Source organism: Lingula anatina, chromosome 3 (assembly GCF_051362555.1).
Source record: "Lingula anatina isolate TDL-2025a chromosome 3, LinAna3.0, whole genome shotgun sequence".
NCBI classification, from domain to species: domain Eukaryota; kingdom Metazoa; phylum Brachiopoda; class Lingulata; order Lingulida; family Lingulidae; genus Lingula; species Lingula anatina.
In genome coordinates, this window is record NC_141769.1 from 28494565 (window position 1) to 28514465 (window position 19901).

Below are 19901 nucleotides of genomic sequence, written 5' to 3' on the forward strand. Positions count from 1 at the left end.
AGTGACGTAACGATTAGCAGAGTTTGATGACGTCTACACACAACTGACAGCGACAGATTAACTAAAGAGACCGAGACATTCAATTTTTTAAGGAATTTATAGCATATTCGTTGTTCAAAAACCAACTTGAGAGACTTCGCCGACAAAATGTCACAACAAGGCGCTGCATTACAGAGTTATAACAACGAGTTGGTTAAATGTAAGTTGTTTTGTGTGTTGTTCTCGTTGCCAAGTCGAAAAGTAGGCGGTATTTTTGGTTTTTCGTCGAGAGATAACATTTCATATTCTTTGGTATTGTTACTGTTTATCACATGTTTACAAACATAATTTGGTATTTATCCAATTACAGTCTGTGTTGTTGGACATTAACCCTATGGAATTACCCATCTAAAGTAGAAAACTTGAAGTTGTGTATTACACTAGACCCACTACATGTAGAGACTGAAGTCAGAACAGTAAAAGGCCCATTTGTCCTATTAGGGTCAATTAATACAAATTACCAAATTACAAGGGAGCAATAAATCTCATGCCTTAGTTATTTATTGAAGACACTAACATAGTAACTCACTGACACATAGCTTATGAATTACTTTACTTGGTATATTGCATTAAACATTGTTTGATGTCTTTCAGGTCAAAAATAAATAACTTGATAATCTCCATTTCAGCTTCATTTTTGAGTTTTAGAGGAAGTTGGTTGCACTTTGCCATTGAAGTGTGATGGATGAGAGACTCCTCCTATCTTGATATAATTATACAATAATGATATTAACTCCTAAACCCTTTTATCTTTGTATTTATATCCATTTTCATTGTCCAGGCATAGAAGATCTGTGTGCCAAGAGAGATGCACTAAATAAAGCACTGGAGGAAGAAGAGGAAGAAAAAAATAAAGTTCAACATGACATAAGGATTTTGACAGAAAGACTGGCAAAAATAAATGAAAGTTTAAGCAAGAAAATGGCATCTAGAAATGAATTTGATAAAACCATCGCGGAGACAGAAGCAGCATACATGAAGGTAGGTGACCATAATAGTTATTAGTCCGGCCCATAGGTGGGGGTGAGATAGAAAGAACTTCACTTTGGGGTGGAATCAAAGTTTGATCTAAGTGACTAAGTCCTATGTCATTTTTCATATTGGGCCAACTGCTAGTAAGCATAAAAAGGTCCATTTTTTTAGAAAGTCCCCCCCCCCCCCACCCCCCCCATTTGCAGGACTGTTAGTGATAAGGAACTCACATATGATGTAATTTTATTTGATTTGAATTTAACATAGATAAATGTCACTGGACAGATGGTGATTTAGTACAGTTGCCAAATATCCTAGGACAGGTGATGATTTGTAGTGAAGTAAAAAAAGTTTTGTTTTGTGACCTTTAAGAGTGGTTATGTGTGTTTTTTTTTGTTTTTTTTTTTTTTTTGCAAAATTTAAGGATTATAAAAGTGAATGACTTCTTCAAATTCTTTATTTCTTGTGTTATCTTTTACCTATTTGATTTTATTTTAGAAAATAATTTTATATCTTCCCTTCAGTTTGCTTTCATATCTTTTGGATATTTCTTTTCAGATTTTGGAGAGTTCACAGACACTGCTTAATGTGTTAAAGAAAGAAGCTCAGTCCTACAAGGAGAAAAATATTGTGAACCCAGGGGCATCAGGGCAGAAGATAGAGGGACGCTGACCTGTTGTATTTGACAAATCTGTGATGGACCTAGTTGTATTACAGGCAGTTTCATTTCATATAAACTACGGCAGAAAGCAGTGGACTTTTTCCTGCAGAAAATCCTTCATTTTGCACTTTAAAGATGTATATAACTGATATATTGACATTAATCATCAATAAATCATCAAGCTAGATGTGTGATGTGTGGCCTCTTAACGTTCAGGGGCTCAACCATATTGAATACATGAAAAAAGAAACCCTTTACAGCATTATATATATGTATGTATAGCATAATCCATATGGCTTTATTTATATTATCTGAACATTTTTGTGAAATACTTTATGCAAATATTAAAATGCCTTACATTTTCACATGATATGCAGAAAGATTATAGATATCTACATGTTCTCCAATAAATGTTCTCTGTTGATACAAAAATAGGTCGTCTTTGTAACTGTCATCCCATAGAAGGTGTACCCATTCTGAAGGTTGTAGGAGGTTTATACTCTTCATAAACCTTCCAATACCACAGCTACTATAAATTGTAAATAATTGGAAAAAAAAGTTTGCCATGCTCAGGTGCCGTCATGACTAGCACCTTCCTGAAAAACTAATCTGGCTTTTTTAAATAGCGAGTATCTTGAAAAGTTTTGCCCAAAAGGTGCAAGATACAACAAATATATGCATAAACAAATAATTGTTGCATTTTTGGTATTACATTTACCTTGCCTTGAAACTGCTATTACGCACCAACTGGATAACATTAAACATCCCCTGGGAGGCTCTTTAAAATGCTTGAATACAACCCCAAAAGGCAAAAATAAAGAAGATTAAAGGCAAATACTTTCAGGCAAACATTAACAAATTTTCATGATAACAAGAGTAACAAAATGTGTCACAGTTGAGACATTAATTATATATTTATAAGTAAATGTGATTCTGCAACTATGTTAATTAGTTTCAACTAATTCTATGTTAATTAGTTTCAACTAAAATGGATGTCTGAACTCACATTTAGTATATGCACATAAAAAGAACTTAAACTATACCACATGAAAGAGTGGAATGACCTGGTGCTTTTCACATTACTTCAGAAAATGAAAATTTAGTTTCTACAGTTTTGTACATCAGAATCTTCTAACTTTTTATTACAATTCAAGAGGTAACAACCCCTACTTAGCCCAAATTATAAGGTTAAAAGAAATGTGGTTTACAGTATCTGTAAAAATACAAATGAACAATGTGGTATTTTACATACTACTGGTCCGCTCTGTAGTAAGAGTATAAAAATTGTTCAGTTGTAAATAATAAATGTCATAAGATTTTCCCTGAACAAATTTTTAAATGATATGTATCTGAATACAATAATTTGATATCAAATAGTTTTAAGTTGCCATCAGGCTGGAGTAAGTATCAAATATAAAACCAGACTGTTTTGATGATCATCATGTGCTGGCAATTTACAAAAACTGTCTTTAAAATAAATAAAGGGTTTTGGGAATAAAATGTTTACAACTGCAGCATTAGCTGTGCTGGCAGCATGAGATGGAAACTGCTGACAAGCTGGACAGGCATTTGTAGAAGTCCATAATACAAGAGGTAGGTGGTATGTGTGATTATTTTAGGCTACATCAATCCTCAGCTGTGTTCACTTGCTAGGCTGGTTGGCAAGAGGTGAGGATTTTCAGCTGCAATAGGAAAATAATAATCTTAATTACATAAATAAATGCTCAATTTTGATAGGTCTGACCAAATGTCACAAAGACAATACAGTGTATGTCTGTGTGACTGGTTACCATGAAAAAGTACTTATCTAGTTATAAACTAAAACATACTTGGAAAAATACATTTGCCATTCCCAAGGAGGTTATTTTTTGGTTCTATTTGTGTGTTTATCTATAAGCAACAAGGCGTAAGAGTTGCAGGCAGATTTTGATAAAATTTTCACAAACTGCTTAGTTGGAGGGTACCAAGTTACAAATAATTATGATGAATTGATTGATCAATAGTTAATTATCACTATTTGTCTGTATGTCTATTTACAACAATTATACAAAAAGTTGTGGGCAGATTTCAGTCAAATTTTAGGACAGGTGAGAAGTATGTGGACTATATTAATCCATTAATTAATCAGATAATCAATGATATAATAAATAAATAATAATAATAACAATAATGAGAATTGACATAACATATTAGTTAATTAATAACTGATAATAATTTTTAATTATTCCTCAAATGGTCTTCTGGCCTCACACCTATCACAAGTGCTCTCCTCCTTTCATATTCCTCATTCAAATGTCTGAGTAGAAAAAGTTGTGAACCTTCCTTAAGTAGAGCTTGGCACAGATGGTAATAAGCACTGGGGCCTCTTTTCTGCAGTATATCCAGAAACTTCCCCGCCTGTGAACTCGGTGTCACTTCATGGTTGATCTCAGCACAGTCATCTTCAGACAACATATTCACACTGCGTAGGTAAGCGTAATGCCTTTTTGGCTGCAAGTTTTTACAAAGCAAGGGGCGGCTTTCTTCCAAAATCTGAAAAATGAAAGTTTGTTACTTTGCTGTTATTTGACATTCAAGTGAATATATCAGTTTAATACCTTGCTGAATAATTTTGATATAAAAGTCACTTAATTATTTTTTTTTTTGTTTTCTCTGTTAAGTCTTTTACAAAGTCATATAGAGTAGCATGTACATGTCTTATACTATACAAATGAATGTACTAATCCTACATGTAGTGTATATACATGTGTATATTACAATTCAACAGTGTGATTTCAGTTGAAACTACTACTGTAGTACATGTACCAGTACATTGTACCTGTACGTACAGTACATCAATGTACACACTAAAACATTCTGTACATAATAACAGTGCACATGCATATTAAAGACTTCACTCATGGCTGAAACAATCACATATTTTGTGTTACCAAGAACGCACTGACATAACATATATACATGTACTGTATGTACTAGAACTTCGAGATCACCTGTAACTTGACGTGATACAACAGGTTGTCCAGCGACACAGAAGGGTCGAATTTCGACATCTCATTCACCTGTCTGCTGTCGGTCCGCATGCCCCGTTGAGTCCTTGCCGAATCTCCGAATCTCCAAGTGCAACGGTTTTCACTATACTGGCCAGAAGCCGCTACACATTTTTTTGCCACTGAGCTCAACCTGACCGACCTGACACAGTTCTTGATGACCTCAAATCTCAATATTTATATTTTAATATTTAAGCAGAAGGCCTTATCCAGGACGTCTCGTTAGCTGGGCGCGTTTTAATATTTCGTATTCATAAATAATATTGTCATTTTATCAAAAGAAACCGGTAATTTAATCGCTTATATCAATCCGATACCCCCTGTACGTCACTTCCTTCTCCAGGGTTCTACAGTATATATGCAGTGGTATATATGGTTCATTGTCTCTATTTCCGGCAGGGGAATAAATAAGCTCACGGAATGCCGTTTAAATGCATTTCTTAGACTTTATATAATGAAAACTACTGTTTTACTCGGGTTAAGATAAAGTACACACGTACGCCCCAGCTGCAATATATGACAACAGGATCTAATGTTTGTGTGAAAAAGTGATTGCAGCAGATGTGATGATGTCGCACCTGCAGCATCGATGTGATAAAAAATTTATTTCACAGCAAAAAAGAGTTATAATATTGAATAATCAAAAAATTGTTTTCAGTATATATCTGACCAGTACCTTTATGAGTTAAACAGAACGACAAACGAATTGAAAATTCATGGGAGATGAAAAATTGAAAAAGATTCGCAGTCGACAGGATTCGAACCTGTGCGGGGAGACCCCAACAGATTTCTAGTCTGTCGCCTTAACCACTCGGCCACGACTGCTCAGACAGTGATCATGGGAGAATTTGTTGACCTGTTGAATGAGAATGCGTATTTAAGGGCGGATGTTGATAAAAATCTCAGTGTCTGAAAACAAATCATTTTAGATGAATAAACTGAGAATCTGTCCAGTTAATTATGACTATTGTGATCTCAGTGTATTTAATTCAATATAATTTGTTGAGGTTTATATTGTTTCGAAAAAAAAAGCTTTAAATTTAGGCCTACGCACTGCGCAGTCCTTCTATATACGATAGTACTCTCGACTCTCACAGTACCTAACTGATTGGTTAGTCAACCCAATGGCGGTCAACCCAAGGAAATAAATGTGTCTAGATAAACTTCCTTGGTCAACCTGAACACAGACGATAACTACTTCTATGGTCCTATATAACAATAGCAAATGCTTCTCTACCTTTTAGGCCTATAATTCTGTCCTCTTTAGTTTATATCTAAGCTTGGGGCCTATATCTTTGTATTATCTGTGTGAAATTAATCAGACAAGTTGTGAGAGACGTACGCAGGGGCGGAGCTAGGATTACTTGAAAGGGGGGCAGGTCTGTAGCCAGCAATTTCAAAGGGGGAGGGGAGTCTTTTTCTATTAAGTGGACCTTTTACCATAAAATCCTCGATCATGTAGGCTTACCTAAATAAAATTTTACCCAGAGTGGACCTTTTCCCAGCAAAAATTTAGGGTGTTCCTTTAAGAAACCGAAGACGGGGGGGGGGGGGGGGGGGGGGACTCCTTGACCCCCCCCTGAATCCGCCCCTGAGACGATATATAAGATTCCGTTAAATGCAGCAAAAACTGAGGTTATTTGGTTTTCTAACTTTTGTGTACACCACAGTCTTTCTCCTGCCTCCTTCCTCTATCTCTCTATCTCTCTCTCTTTCTCTACTCGTTGTTCCACAAGAAAAAAAAATACATGTAACGTTTTTCTACATTTTTGGATTTTCTGGGGTAATTCACGATTAATTTGATTTCGTACCACACGATAAGCTTTAAGGACAGTTGCTACTTTTAGAAGTAGGCCTACACATTTCAGAAAAAGAAAAAAATAGGCTAAATTTAAGATAATCTAATGAGCGTTTGATTTCTCTCTATCTCTCCCTCTGTTCTGAGTAAAAAATCAATAACATTCTACTCCGCTTTCCTTCAGTCCACGTACCTTCATAAACTACCGATTACATTTAAAGTAAAAGTTCATATTTCTCGATCAAAACCATTCCATTTTCGTTGCTGTTGATAAAGGCCTAGCTATATAGATGTCTCTGAAATAGTCATCAAATGTTGAAGCTTTATTTCAACTCCATTGGTCCCGCAACCCAAATGATAGACCCTATGTATTATAAATTCACTGTTATCATTTCATAATTTCTACAGTTACATGTAGGTCTATACACTGGGTGGCTCGCTCCTCTGTGGACTGATATACAATTATCGTAAAGAGAATTAGTCAGACTTCTATAACTGTTCCAAATCAATTTTATTACAAATCTATGTCAAAATGACCTAGGAAGATATGAATAATCGATAACTTTCCAGACCATCGTCAGTTCAGCAAGGGGATGGATACAACATGAATTCCTATATATAGGCCTAGACCTCTACTTTTGCCTTTTCTCTCGAACTTTTTTTTTTTTGTCTAAGTAATAATAAACGTAAATCTGACGCACGGCGGCCATTACATATTTGTATCACCTCTCATTCCACTGAAATAGACCTACATGTGATTCATGGAGAAATTGCCATATATCCCGTCAATTCTAAGAAAGTAAGATCATATATTTCATCGAAATATTGATCGACACTTTTAGAGGAAAGACGGCATTAATTCAACCTGACAAAAAAAAAAATGGTCCATTGATAATATTCGGACCGGATTTGTGACGGGATGTAACACGAGATGCGCAACGTCAGGCTTCAGTGGTCAGGCATGAGCCACATCTCACTTGTCACCGACTTGTAGGCCTACCCTGCAAACAGGTCATCATGCATCACGTAGCGTCCACCAGTTTATAAATGTGATTATCATCACACATCATCTGAAGTCATTCTTTATTTATAACGACAGAGTCGATCTGTTATTCAGTTAAATCCAACTAAATATCTCACGGGACTTCTGTTCTCCGAAAACAGAGGCTTTATGCTGTAACTTCGTCAGGAAGATCTGTAACGGTATGAATATGACGTCAATATGACGTCAAGTGACTCAATGAATTATCGAATAGAATGATTTTCATTTCATTTTCTTGTAATAATCTGTAATCAGTCTTTCCTAAAAACGCAAAATTAGTTATCGGGATATACTTATCGCTGTTTGTAGCAACAAATAACCTTAAGTTCACCGTTTAATCTACACTTATCTTTGTCCGTTTGTGTAACTTCACTTCAGATAAATCATATTTGATTATGGTTAATACTGTTAGTACATAAACAAAACAAACTGCTTTGGGATTGTCAATCAAAATTTAATTATCTTCTGTATAAAAACATATCAGTATGAAATTTATCTTGAATATAACTGCCAGTATTGCACAATTTACAAGTCTACATAGGCCTACAGACAGACAGGCTATAAATCACGCAAAATTTCCGGAGTATGTAATAGTTTCAAGCTGTCCATTTGACGGTAGTGGTAGCATTTTTTCCTTCTTGAGCAGTTAATATACATGTGAATAACGTACTCTCTCTCTCTCTCTCTCTCTCTCTCATTACAAACTAAAATTACAATATTTGCGACAGAAATGCATTGAAATGTTGCTCGAATGTTCAATCTGTGAAAGGAATGCACTTCACCATTTGTTGACTACAGTCACAGGAATGCCTCGCACCAGTAACGGCACCCGTAACAAGCTAAAAGCGACATATCGGCCAAACACGTCGACGCGGGCTGTGCACTTTGTAGCGTGTGTGGCACTGTGGTTACTGTCACAGATGTCCACATTGCCTTCCTGTCTGCCATACCTCGGCCTAATGACACCTGGATCATCGGAACAGAAGCCGATGGGGTTGGTAGGAACAGTAGTTGATCATCGGATGTGGAAACCTCCCATTTCCATTGCTACTCTTTCCACCTTCAGCGAAACTCGCACGCCGGTGCTCTTTTCTCTTAAGAAAGCCCAACTGTCTCATATAAGTCTCCTGTCAGTATGAAGTAACTTTATATCACCTGGAGTCGCCTGAGACCACTTTTTACATAAATGTTCTGTCATATAACGTCCGTATGTCGGAGCACTCCCTCTTTCTCATAGGTACAGCATTGTGGTGGTGACAACCTGACCGTCTGCTTCAGCCGGCATGGAGAAGACGCGCGCGGCTCTGGAGGCACCGCGTCTTACGGCTTTGGCGGCGTTCCTCATCTGAAAATAAGATTGATTTTATTAAATACTTTATGGTTTATAATATAGTTTTACGACAAGATTCAATTCATATTTTTTTCTAAAATGTTCTCTTTGAAATCATGTCTGTACTTACAGCGATGTTGAAAATAAGCAAACATCATCAGTTTACCATATTAAAAAAGACCAAGGTAGATGTGATAGGCCTATATCTAACCAGACCAAGGTAGATGTGATAGGCCTATATCTAACTAGCTTTTCTGCAAGGGCACAGGGACAGGGAGGAAAATCTATTTGGTCGTTTACATCTAAATTTGATAGGACCTGTGGACATATCCCCTTCTAAAGAGTTGCCCCCCCCCCCTCCCAACTGTACTTGTAAGAGCTGCTTTTGACGTAATGGATAAAAGCCTCTGTGTAGGATTCTGATATAACTTAATTTGAAATGGATTTCGTCTAAAAACCATATAAAATGAGAGTCCAACAGGGAAATCATTTGGCCGCCAGCAGCATTACAAGCTAGGGAGAAAAAGGGGTCACCGTCCCTTATTTCAAAACACTCTGAAAGAGGTGAAGACAAAGCATATGGCACCTGCCGATAAATCTATTTTGTGCATCAACAATAATGGCTTAATAAACACACCGGGTTAAATAGGTAAATAAATTTGTAAACAAACCAAACCAAAAATGCCATAATCATACGTTGTTTACGTTTAACCTGCGTCAAAGACATGGGGTGCGAATAAGAGCAAACATTGTTCAAAACACCACCAATACAGTCGGTTTACTTTGGGTTTCTTCTTACAACAATAACGCAGGTTTTGTACAAGTTCCTTTCTAGAATAGTTGCCCAAAGAGCCATGAAATTTGCCCTCAGTCAAAACTGACTCAGCAGCGTGACAGCAGTATACCAAGCGCGCTCCTAAATAATTTAGTTCCGTAAATATCAGTTGTATTATCATATACATGTATTAGTATCAAGGCATTATTATTATTATTGGATCGAAATCTGATCAACTGAACATTACATGCAAAAGGCAGATGCAATCACCAAGCCCCGGGCGAGAATAAAGTATCTTATCTATCTCAATTCATAAGAAGCGTGAGCGTAAACAAATGCAAAATCATACCTCAAGTTGACTTTAACTTCTAGAGGTATTAATTTGCATTTGTCTACGCCCAAGTCAAGGCACGAAAAATATATCTGCACAACGCGTATCCCCCATTCTCCAAACCCTGGTTGTTATTTTTTTTTCCTTTCTAAATAAATTTAGAAAGAAATATTAATTCTAAGAAGGAGTGGGCAGATACTAAGGCAAACTTGGCCCATGATGTAGCAATATAATAATCACATAGTTAAAATCCTAAACATACTCATATTCCACAGAAGTTTATGATCAACAAGATCCCGTAGGTAAACAAAGGGTCATGTGTATCCCTGATGCGAATTCTAATCCTGCAGGAAATAAAACGCAGTCTTCCAGCTAAAATGTCTGTCAAGCGACCCGTACATTTCTGATCAATATCTATAATTGTGAAACCAGACTCATTCACGTATTGGAGGCTTGAATAAACACACAACCGGCATACTGCCCTATTGTTGCGTATATAAATTATAGTGACTGGACGGGTAAAGGCTTGTTAAAGTTCAGCTCGTGATAATGGACCATATAAAGACACCTGTGTGCACGGGAGTCCACATATACCTATGTAGTTACCTCAGTATGGGCCATTTTATTTTGCATTTTGGCTAACAGGATTTTAAATCGTGATGATGCGTCCTTGAGAACCGTTGTCCATTTTTCTGTGTCATCGCGATAGTACCAAGTATTGCCTCTCAACTTTGAATTTAAAATTCAAATCATGCTTAGGACAATTTTGAAGAAATGTATATGCAGTTGCAGTGTTTTAATCTGTAGGCCAGACACTGTATTCTATTTCAAATTCCCACCAGATAAAAATGTGGGCAAAACAGATAAAAGTTTGACTGCATTGGGGTTTGCGGCGCTGAATGATTTATAAAGTCCTCAATAGGTTCTTTTAATTATGGCTGTAGTCTGTAAAATTACATCAAAAACACATGCATAAAACATGTATATCGCTGTTATCTTTCTAAGATTGTGTCTACCTCTGCATTCAGCCCTCATGTTATCTATGTGCCTGGGGATGAAATAATTAATTACTGAGTCTTCAGTCATTTTATATTCACTTTCTCTGGGGCCGGTTTGAAAACTCCAGATACCACATTATTTTCCACTTACGCTAAACGAGACCAAACTATTTTCTGTTACATCTACTAACGTTGATTAGACAGTGGTGGCATGAGAATGGATTCAATGTCACGCTCGCAAAATGCGCGATCTTGTAGAAAAACAGTAGGCCTTATATACGTCACACAATGAAAAATTGCCACCTTTCAATTCATCATATGCATATGATTTGTGTTCTGAACTTCCAACAATCATTTTGGCATCTTTTTGAAAAAAAATTGAACGAAACTTCCTTCTATTTGGCAGTTGATATTAGAAATACCATATGAGATGGGGTGAGATGTGCCTATTTTTGTAACGTTCATATTTCATAATATTTTAGCGTAACACGAATGTCTCAGGCCCCGTTGACTAGGCCCATTTCTCTCTGAATGCTCATTTGGCCAGCCATAGTATACAACAACAGACCCAAGCCCTAACATACAGGTGAACCTTGTGATGCGATATGATATGCCCGCCTCGACTCACCCTAACTCTCCATCTCTTCTCTTTCTTCTCGGGTTTTACGTTATACGTAAACGTCTCCTTTACCCCCGAGTCCGTGTCCTCTACGTGTACATAGAACAGCGTCTCCTTCTCTTTCTTCATGTTATAGCCTTGGTTAACTACACTAGAAATAGTGCCCCGTCTGTTAAGTACCCCGCGCAGTGGCTAGTTCAGTAATTGTGGTCTTTTGTCACCGTGTTAACCTGACCCCAGCTTTAACGTGAGCAGTCCGTGGTAGATGTAAACAAAGACCTCGTGGTACCGTGTGCATGTAGGTCACGTGGTCTATGCCTTAACGTCATCAGCACAAAATGTGTTCCACTGACGATTAAATAATCAAACTAATGTAAGTTTACAGTTTCACTCCTTTGATAATTTATTTGGTTTATTTGGTTTAATAGGTGGCGTCGTGAAAAAAGCAGGATGCACACTTTCGTCTGTGCAAAGAAGTAGGCCTACCGGTACGCAGTACTAAAATAGTTCAGGGGATTTTTTTTGGGGTAAATGCAGTTTGAGACGGTCTTGATTCGGTTTCATGTTTTAAGTAATGATATTTATGATATGCTTTGAAAACACTACTGTTCATAGTACTCATGTGATATTGAAAAATATAATGTCATTTTACATATAAGAATGTTCTCAAATGTATTTTCTTGGTAAAAAATCGGAAAAATAGGGTAATATATTCATGAATATGCTGAATAGGGGAACTCCATGGGCTTTATTTAATTTAGGGACTTTCCATCATTATCTTTTTTGAAAACAAAAAATAATCATGGCTATGTTGCAGGGAGAAGAAACATTATTCATAAGCTCTCTAATGAAACGTATGAACAGTTTTGTATCAGCAACTGTAGCGACGATAACAGCCAACGTCTCCAATGCTCTTAGTAGTGTCAACAGGTGCCGCGTTAGACGGTATGCTGATGCGATCCTGAGATCGGAGACGGAACATACAACCAGATGCACAAGTATAAACAATTTAAGAGAACTTCATCAAAATTTATCCGACATTGTTGAAGTACATTCGAGACAATCTGAGAGACAAAGGGGCACGGTGATCATTGTGAACGGACACGACTGCAGAGATGAAGTGGTCAGTGTTGGATCAGAAGAGATGCCTCGGACAGCATTTATAGATCAGTTGGTGAAGAAAGTGTTAATTGGTCGCACATCTGGTGCCATCTGGATTATTTTGGCCATGTGTCACGGCCACCATGGGGTGGAGCAGAGGGCGACTGAATCCAAGAACTTGGCGTCCAAAGATATAATAGTGACCTTTAATGAAACAGATGACAGCGATGGAAAGCCTTATTCAGTGACGGGTGTAGAAGATGATGTGGGCCTTGGTTGGACGGAGATGGACCAAGAAGAAAACCACGAAGATCAATGGAGTTTTGTTGAAGCTGCCCATGAAATTGAAGTAGGGCTTTTACCTTTAACGAATTTGCTTTTAAACATATTTTAAAATGAATTATCATCATGTCAACATGAAAGGTACATCGTTGGAGCGTGACTTTCCAGTAAGGCCACACTTTTTTATTTTTATAGATGACATCCTGCCCGCCCACCGATTTTCGTCCATTCTCCAAAATAAATAAATAAATAAATAATCCCCCCCCCCCCCCCCCCCCCATCGAAGTCGGTTGTCGCAAACGTCGTTATTGAATTTGCAGGAAAATGAGCTTTCTGCGCATGCGTATTACTGCCACGTGGAAATATGGCCGCTGTGCCATCAAATTCATCTCTAGGATTACTTTCAAATTACAGGACAATTAATTATATCATATATTATTATATAAAGAGAACGGGGCCGTCGTTTTGGATTGTTATGCAATTGATATTGGGCATGGAGATATCCACTTTTTTTACAATTAGCGGCCAGCAATTATCGCCCGGAAAATTTCAGTGACATTCTGTCCAAATCTCAGATCTAATATACCATGAGCCGAGGATTGCCGATTGCGGCGGCGCTGGGGGCCGCCATGTTGGAATACTCACTTCCGTCCCGCTGCCGTATATGATCTAGTGCTGACAATGGGGATTAAAATTAAGCCCGGCTATCAAAACAACTTAAGGGGAACAATAGAGCAATGTTTACCCGTGCGAACGTCTGGTCAAAAGGAAAATGCCGCTGTCCAATCTTTCCGTTTATTAGATCTTAGGTCCAAAGCAGCACACCAGGTTTTTTTGTAGCGAAAAAAGGGTCTACAGGGCGTCGAGGTATTTGGTGGGTTGTTGGTCGGTCAGGCCACCCGACAGTTTGGCTGCTTCGTGTGAGCAAGGAGTTATAACAGAAAGAGATTACACGCAAGCCTTTCTATTGTCCGATGTCTGTTACGGTGGGCGGAGCTAGCTACGGGGGGCCTCCAGTCTCAAGGTAAATTTCGTCTGCGTCGCTCTCCTCAGCTTGGAGATAAATTTCATATGCGTTATTTCGCGTTAGAATTCGAGATCAGTAATGTCAAAGCGCCGCTGTATGCTGACGATTTTTTTCACAGCTAGGTAATTATTTGGACGATGTGCTGGAAGGGAACGATATCATAGAAAGCGATTATAAGGTGGTGACTGAGGATGGTCGCCATGAGCTTTTTTTAGTCGGTGATAGATGGCTTTTTTATGGCACAACCCGGTGAAAAATCACCAAGGAGAAGTCAAAAGAAAACGTCCCAACTGTGGTTTGTGAAAATGACATTCAAGTGAACGTCTGTCCTCACTGCCAAAGGACATAATATTAATACATTAACGTTTGGACCCTCCTGCCCTTGGGTCCCATAAACATATACATTGTGACAGTGCCTACGCTTTGTGTCTGGTTTTAAATTTCTTAAAGTATTTTTTCTCTCACTCGGTATAATTTTAATATTATAATGCATTTAATTAAAATTTTAATCCAAGGTTGAGGCAATGCCACGACACGTCAGTTTACTGAATACTCGTTATAAATTTCTTTATCTTGGAAATTTCCCTTTTTTTCAGGATTATTTGACACGTACTAACACTGTTCATATTTGTCGGTAAACAAGTGCACAGTGCTATACATTAAGAATAATTTTTATTCATTCATAAATATATTTATGTACAAAATATATCAGAAATTTTAGTATTCACTGAGCTCTTTAAAGTGAAACAAATAAAGATGAGAATATTGAATTTCAAACTATTATTTACTATATTAACTTAAAATATCTTTTAAGTCAACTCTATACTCAAGCACTCTATACTCATTGAAAGTAGCATCTGTGAGTAAAACCATTTTATTATATCAATAGAAGAACAAAAACAAAAATTTTACACATAAGCAGTAATAAATGAAGTCATAAGAATGATTAAGTTGCTACAGTTTTCCAGTTTTATGCAGTCTATGATGGCATTTTTTTCAATCGTGAAAAATATAAATAATTATATTCTTTTTTTATCTGACTTGCTGATACCAGTCTGTGCCAGATACTATTCCACTTACAGGCCAGCAAGGTCTGAGAATCTAATGGGCCGAATGAAAAAAAAAAAATCCTAGAAGATAAAGTGGTCAATTCTTACAAATAGGATAAAAAACATGGGATTTTCAAAAGGTTATTAAAGATCAAGACAACACTTAGTAAGAACATTTATAAAATGTAACAGCTGAAAAAATTAACTGGTAAGTAAGCAGTAAGTGACTGCTTTAAAGAAATTTCACTGAAACAGAAATTTCACTGGCAATCAGGTAGACTGTTATACCATGGCACTCAACAATTTATATATAGGTTTTGAATTTTTTTCCACGTAACAGTAACATAAAATTTATGTCCACTTTTGCAATGTATAGAGTCAGTTAGGTGACTGAAAATATTTTAAAATGTCATAAAGGAGCACTATTAATTTAATGCAATCTCTGTTGGCCAGTCCTATCCAGTTTCTTCTCCAATAAGGACAACTCAAGTGAGAATTTCTTCAGGGCCTTTTCTTCTGCCTTGCTAATGCCATGCCACTCAGAAAAGAGAGAAACCTGTAGGTTAGAAAAAAAAAAACATAATAATAGCATTATGAACTACTAGTATCCATGTAGACATTATGGAATTACGCAGCGAAGTTTAATGTGTCTTGTTATGACTTGACTGAAATAATGTTCACCACATAAATGAACAATTTACAACTAAATTTATATAGAACATCAAGATTCATGATCACAAGCTAATAACCCCAAGAAATTGAAAGAAATTGTACTTATTACAAGAAATTATTTAAATCCGCCCTGGTTCCTACTCTTCTGACAGGACAAAAAGGGGATTTCAGAGAGGCTGGTTGCTAAAAGGAAAATGCCCAAGGTTGTTGTATTTTGAAAAAAAAATTAAAAAGGGTACTGTTGTTAGTGAATGTTTAATGCATCTTAGGCATTATGACAAAAGTAACTTACCCCAGACACACTGACCTCCTTTTTTCATTGACATATTTTAATTTTTTCCAGCCTGACCATAATTCATATTTTCAATGCAGCCTTCTCCCATATCTATAATAGAAAAAAAAAACTTGAGTAGTGTTAAGATATGCATGTCAAATTCATTATCAATTTTGAGAGAATTTCTGTTTGAACACTACAAGATGAAATATTTAATTTCAAGTAATGAATAAACCTTAATAGAGTTCTATTCTTTTGTAACCACCAAGGCAAAGCTTCTTTCTTAAAATGAACTGAAACATCCAAGCTTGCCACCTAACATGCCAAAGTAGTGAAGTATAATTTAAGTAGAGAAGCAAGTACCCCTTAATTATAGAGGTGTCTTACACAATAAGGTGTGTCTTACACACCTTGACTCAAAGAGAGATGTGTAGTGAGATAACAGGTAAAGTAATTGGTGGAGCCTAGGTGAACTTAAAACCTTAAGACTTTAAATTAAGAAGCACCAGGATTCATGTGTGTTCTTTTCAAAGGTTTAATATGAATTAAAACATATATATGTAAAAAGAAGACTAAATAAGTTAAAAATAACTATACCAAAGACACTGTGAAGTCAAACTTCCTGTTAGACCGCCATGATGGAAAATGCTGGGTGGAGGCAAAATTTTCCAGTCACAAAAACTGAGCACTTTACTTTAACAACAAAGTTACCACTCCAAAGCCACCCACCATGGTGAGAAGAAAAATGATGACCAACTGTCATGATAAGTCTTTTTAGATTTAAACATGAAAAAGGTAAAGGCCAAAATGGTACATTTACCCATAACACTAGAGTAAAAAATTGGTATTCTGAACAAATCAGGTTATTTTTTTCAAGAAATATTGGAGCAGTATCCATGCAATATATACCACGCCACGACCAAGATGTTCAAGAATCTAAACACACCAATTTTTTTTTATAATCTTGCATTTGAAAAGTACAAAAAGCGGTAAGGCTTTTGGCCTTAACAAGCGTAACACTTTTTGATCGGAACTCATGAAAATTGTCAATTGTCGTATCCAAGCTAGACCACATGTAAAATCGCAAAAAAAAAACAATACTGCTCAAGCAAGTGTGTTGCACACATAACAATTAGATAAATTTTATGACTGTCATGTGACACAAGTTTCAAAAAGTAGGACGAAAATGTCTTTTGGAGTAATTTTTTTTCGAAATATTAACAAGATGGCGGCTTAAGCATCTGCTTGTTATTCGGCTACTGAAAGTGCACCTAAGTTTTATTCTTTGCTATTGCCACAAATTAATTAACAATTGCAACTGTATAAAGACCAAACTTTCTTCATCTGATACTATATTTATAGGCACTTGTTATGAGTGGGAAATATTTTTCGTGCAATATTTATTCTCCACACACCACCTCGCGAGATCAACGTGTAGCTGGACACTTACACAGTGAGACCCTACGACATAAAAGTTGCAATTTATCTTCATATTTCGTGTAGTTATGCATTTAAAAGCACTTACCTGTTTTTTGAAAACCTTGTCCAACGTAATATCATATAAATTCTGTATTTCTCTCATTTTTTAGAAACTTGGGACTCCGTTTCTGTTTCTGTCCTCAAAAATCAACAGACGAAGGCACAGATACTAACAAACGAGATTTAAACGAGAGTAGCAATTAAGCGTAACAGAGATAGGCATCCATTGTTCTCTGGGTTCTATTCATTCCGACCAATGAGAGACCGTAATACGGGCTCCGCCCCCACGCGTGTAATCTTCTGTTATAACTCCTTGGTGTGAGTCGAAGTAGACCAAATGGCATCGACCGAAATGACCTTTTATAGGTTTGGTAGTATTAAGCATATCTTTGCATCATTTTGTAACATTTCTGTGTAGTGTTCATAATGCTTTAATATTCTGAGAGTACAAATAAAGACATGCTGTTTGTTTGATATTTGTTTTATTGATTGTTATACCAACAAAATGCATGCAATTACCTTATTTAAAATAGATTGGGTAATATATGCAGCATGTCTATCAGGCCCGTAGCCATCAATTTCAAAATTTGAAAAAGTGGACCATTTTCCATAAAAACTTAATGTATCTAGATCAACCTTTTCCCAGCAAAAGGGGTGGTTCTTTCGAACCCCCTGGCTACGGGCCCATTTATTCATGACTTTTTTTACCTTTCTACGAAGTATTCACAATGCTTTAATATTTTGAGAGCATGGATAAAGACATATTGTTAGTTTGATACGTGTTTCTGTGGTTAGTTTTTGTTTCCAGCTGTGTACTGACAGCATTCCTTTACTTAAGCAACATTTTTTTTTTTTGGACTGTTTTTTTTTTTTTTTTTTTTTTTTTTTTTTTACGCCCTCTCGCACCGATTTCGGGGTCCCCAGAGGATGTCATCCATAAAAATAAAAAAGTGTGGCCTAACACATATAAACCACTTCTACTAGTTTCTTATACGACTAAAAAAAGTCGACATGCCAAGGAATAAACTGAATAAATCACCCGATCAGCCATAAAAGAGCTACCTTTAGACTGCTCCTATCTTTAAATTTTTGGTCAGAAATTTAACCTACGTACGTGACCTACTTTTCTGCCCCGTGTAGGCCTATATGTCAAAAGCTCGGACCAAATCTAGTCCTATGCACAAAAAGCCCAGACCCCATGTTAATTACGCCCTGGCTGGGCCCATTCTTTATGGTGTCTTTGCATTGTTAACAGCATAATGGACAAGTTAATTGACCAAGTTAATTGGCCAAGCTGCCAGTTTGTTTGTATGGCATGTGCAGGTGATGTCTTAGATCAAGCTTGGACATAATAATTCGTTATTATGTCCAAGGATCAAGGCACATATTATGATACTTACAGGTGTGGCAAATGAGATATAGTTGTATTTCATTACCTGTGATTTGTAAAATACATCTGAGGATGATACTTTTAAAGATGTTTCATGTTTAAAGAAAAGGCATGTACATGTACTGTAGATTGATTTAGTAACATTTACTAAAGGAATGTTAAATTAAAGGTGGGCTCCATTTGTTAGTGTGTTATTTTAATTATCTAGATTTCATACAGATTATAGGAAAAAGTCTGCCCTTTAATGTTTTGTTGACCTTTTGGGAAAATATCTGCATTTTTTAAGGATAAATTACAAAGAAAAGTGTGAATTAATAGCAAAACTTTGCTCTATTTGCAGGCATAGCTATAAAAACTCCCTAAAGTTATAATATATTTTTATTTACATCATAATCTATGCCAGTTTAGAACACTGATCAAGTCGATATATGAGGGTACATGCACATGAATCCTACCTAAGACTTAGGCTCTATTCCCATAGATTTTAGATCGATCTATCCCCGCGGGGAGTCTCACTAGATTACTTTCAGATAATCCAACTTAAATGTCCGTCCCGCCTACTACAAGCTGTAAGGGGGTAACTAACTTTCGTGTCCGCCCGGCTGACAGCTATTTAGCGTGAACCCCCAGGGAGTTAGGTCGATCTAAAGTAGGTCGATCTAATCTATGGAAATGGGGTGTTAGGGCCCATTAAACAAGTCCTAGATTATACCGAGGACTTAGATATCCACGTCCTTAATTCTACACAGTTTCATTTACTTTTGCTTTATGTGTATGTGCATATACAAGAAAAATGTTTTGACCTGTCCTCACATTACCCAAGGATCTATCAGTATATATAGTGCTTATCGGACTTGTCAGGCGCTGACAGTACTCTCTGACCACAGGGTGCGCGAATAGTCTGTTACAAACTTATTGTACACCGGGGTCTGTAGGAAGAAAGGATTTCGAAAAAGATCGATTGTGCCGGAAGTTGTGACTTCGAATGATGTATTAGGCTGGAGGTACATGGGGG

The 19901-nt window shown here is 36.7% G+C and overlaps 3 protein-coding genes, 2 long non-coding RNA genes and 1 other non-coding gene across 10 annotated transcripts in view; 2 read left to right on the plus strand and 4 right to left on the minus strand.

The window, feature by feature from the left end:
* Positions 1 to 9: 9 nt before the first annotated feature.
* LOC106171097 (microtubule nucleation factor SSNA1) lies at positions 10 to 2104 on the plus strand. Its single transcript, XM_013551235.3, has 3 exons — positions 10 to 199; positions 821 to 1020; positions 1570 to 2104. Exons 1-3 carry the CDS (start codon positions 148 to 150, stop codon positions 1681 to 1683), a joined length of 366 nt encoding a protein of 121 aa, XP_013406689.1. The 5' UTR covers positions 10 to 147; the 3' UTR covers positions 1684 to 2104.
* On the minus strand, positions 1936 to 4813 carry LOC106171096 (B-cell lymphoma/leukemia 10-like). The gene is made up of 3 exons (XM_013551234.2): positions 4663 to 4813; positions 3925 to 4204; positions 1936 to 3354 (listed from the first exon to the last, which is right to left on the minus strand). Exons 1-3 carry the CDS (start codon positions 4750 to 4752, stop codon positions 3305 to 3307), a joined length of 420 nt encoding a protein of 139 aa, XP_013406688.2. The 5' UTR covers positions 4753 to 4813; the 3' UTR covers positions 1936 to 3304.
* Positions 4814 to 5462: 649 nt separating this feature from the next.
* On the minus strand, positions 5463 to 5544 carry Trnas-aga (transfer RNA serine (anticodon AGA)). The gene has a single exon. It is a non-coding gene; the product is annotated as a tRNA-Ser (tRNA).
* Positions 5545 to 7999: 2455 nt separating this feature from the next.
* On the minus strand, positions 8000 to 11882 carry LOC147763171 (uncharacterized). The gene is made up of 2 exons (XR_015333303.1): positions 11622 to 11882; positions 8000 to 8904 (listed from the first exon to the last, which is right to left on the minus strand). It is a non-coding gene; the product is annotated as an uncharacterized LOC147763171 (long non-coding RNA).
* Positions 11883 to 11919: 37 nt separating this feature from the next.
* Positions 11920 to 19901, plus strand: part of LOC106174963 (TNF receptor-associated factor 2) — a 41329-nt gene continuing 33347 nt past the window's right edge. The window contains exons 1-2 of one of the 3 annotated variants that reach the window (XM_087007362.1): positions 11920 to 11985; positions 12430 to 13062. In XM_087007362.1, the coding sequence (XP_086863488.1) occupies positions 12460 to 13062 (603 nt within the window). In that variant the 5' untranslated portion in view covers positions 11920 to 11985; positions 12430 to 12459. The other 2 variants (XM_087007363.1, XM_087007361.1) reach the window with 2 other exon arrangements.
* LOC147763172 (uncharacterized) lies at positions 14881 to 17807 on the minus strand. Of its 3 annotated transcripts, XR_015333306.1 has the most exons (4): positions 17543 to 17807; positions 16036 to 16128; positions 15853 to 15926; positions 14881 to 15627 (listed from the first exon to the last, which is right to left on the minus strand). It is a non-coding gene; the product is annotated as an uncharacterized LOC147763172 (long non-coding RNA). The 3 variants fall into 3 exon arrangements; XR_015333304.1 differs by lacking the exon at positions 15853 to 15926 and having other exon boundaries at positions 17543 to 17805; XR_015333305.1 differs by lacking the exon at positions 14881 to 15627 and having other exon boundaries at positions 15640 to 15926; positions 17543 to 17806.

What these genes read in the sequence shown, in the direction of transcription:
- LOC106171097 (XM_013551235.3), top strand. Translation starts at nt 148, where the DNA reads ATGTCACAACAAGGCGCTGCATTACAGAGTTATAACAACGAGTTGGTT. An exon ending in TAACAACGAGTTGGTTAAAT is followed by an intron (nt 200 to 820) that starts GTAAGTTGTTTT and finishes TTCATTGTCCAG; the next exon opens with GCATAGAAGATCTGTGTGCC. An exon ending in CAGAAGCAGCATACATGAAG is followed by an intron (nt 1,021 to 1,569) that starts GTAGGTGACCAT and finishes ATTTCTTTTCAG; the next exon opens with ATTTTGGAGAGTTCACAGAC.
- LOC106171096 (XM_013551234.2), bottom strand. Translation starts at nt 4,752, where the DNA reads ATGCGGACCGACAGCAGACAGGTGAATGAGATGTCGAAATTCGACCCT. An exon ending in TGTATCACGTCAAGTTACAG is followed by an intron (nt 4,205 to 4,662) that starts GTGATCTCGAAG and finishes TTCATTTTTCAG; the next exon opens with ATTTTGGAAGAAAGCCGCCC. An exon ending in GAGGAGAGCACTTGTGATAG is followed by an intron (nt 3,355 to 3,924) that starts GTGTGAGGCCAG and finishes TTCCTATTGCAG; the next exon opens with CTGAAAATCCTCACCTCTTG.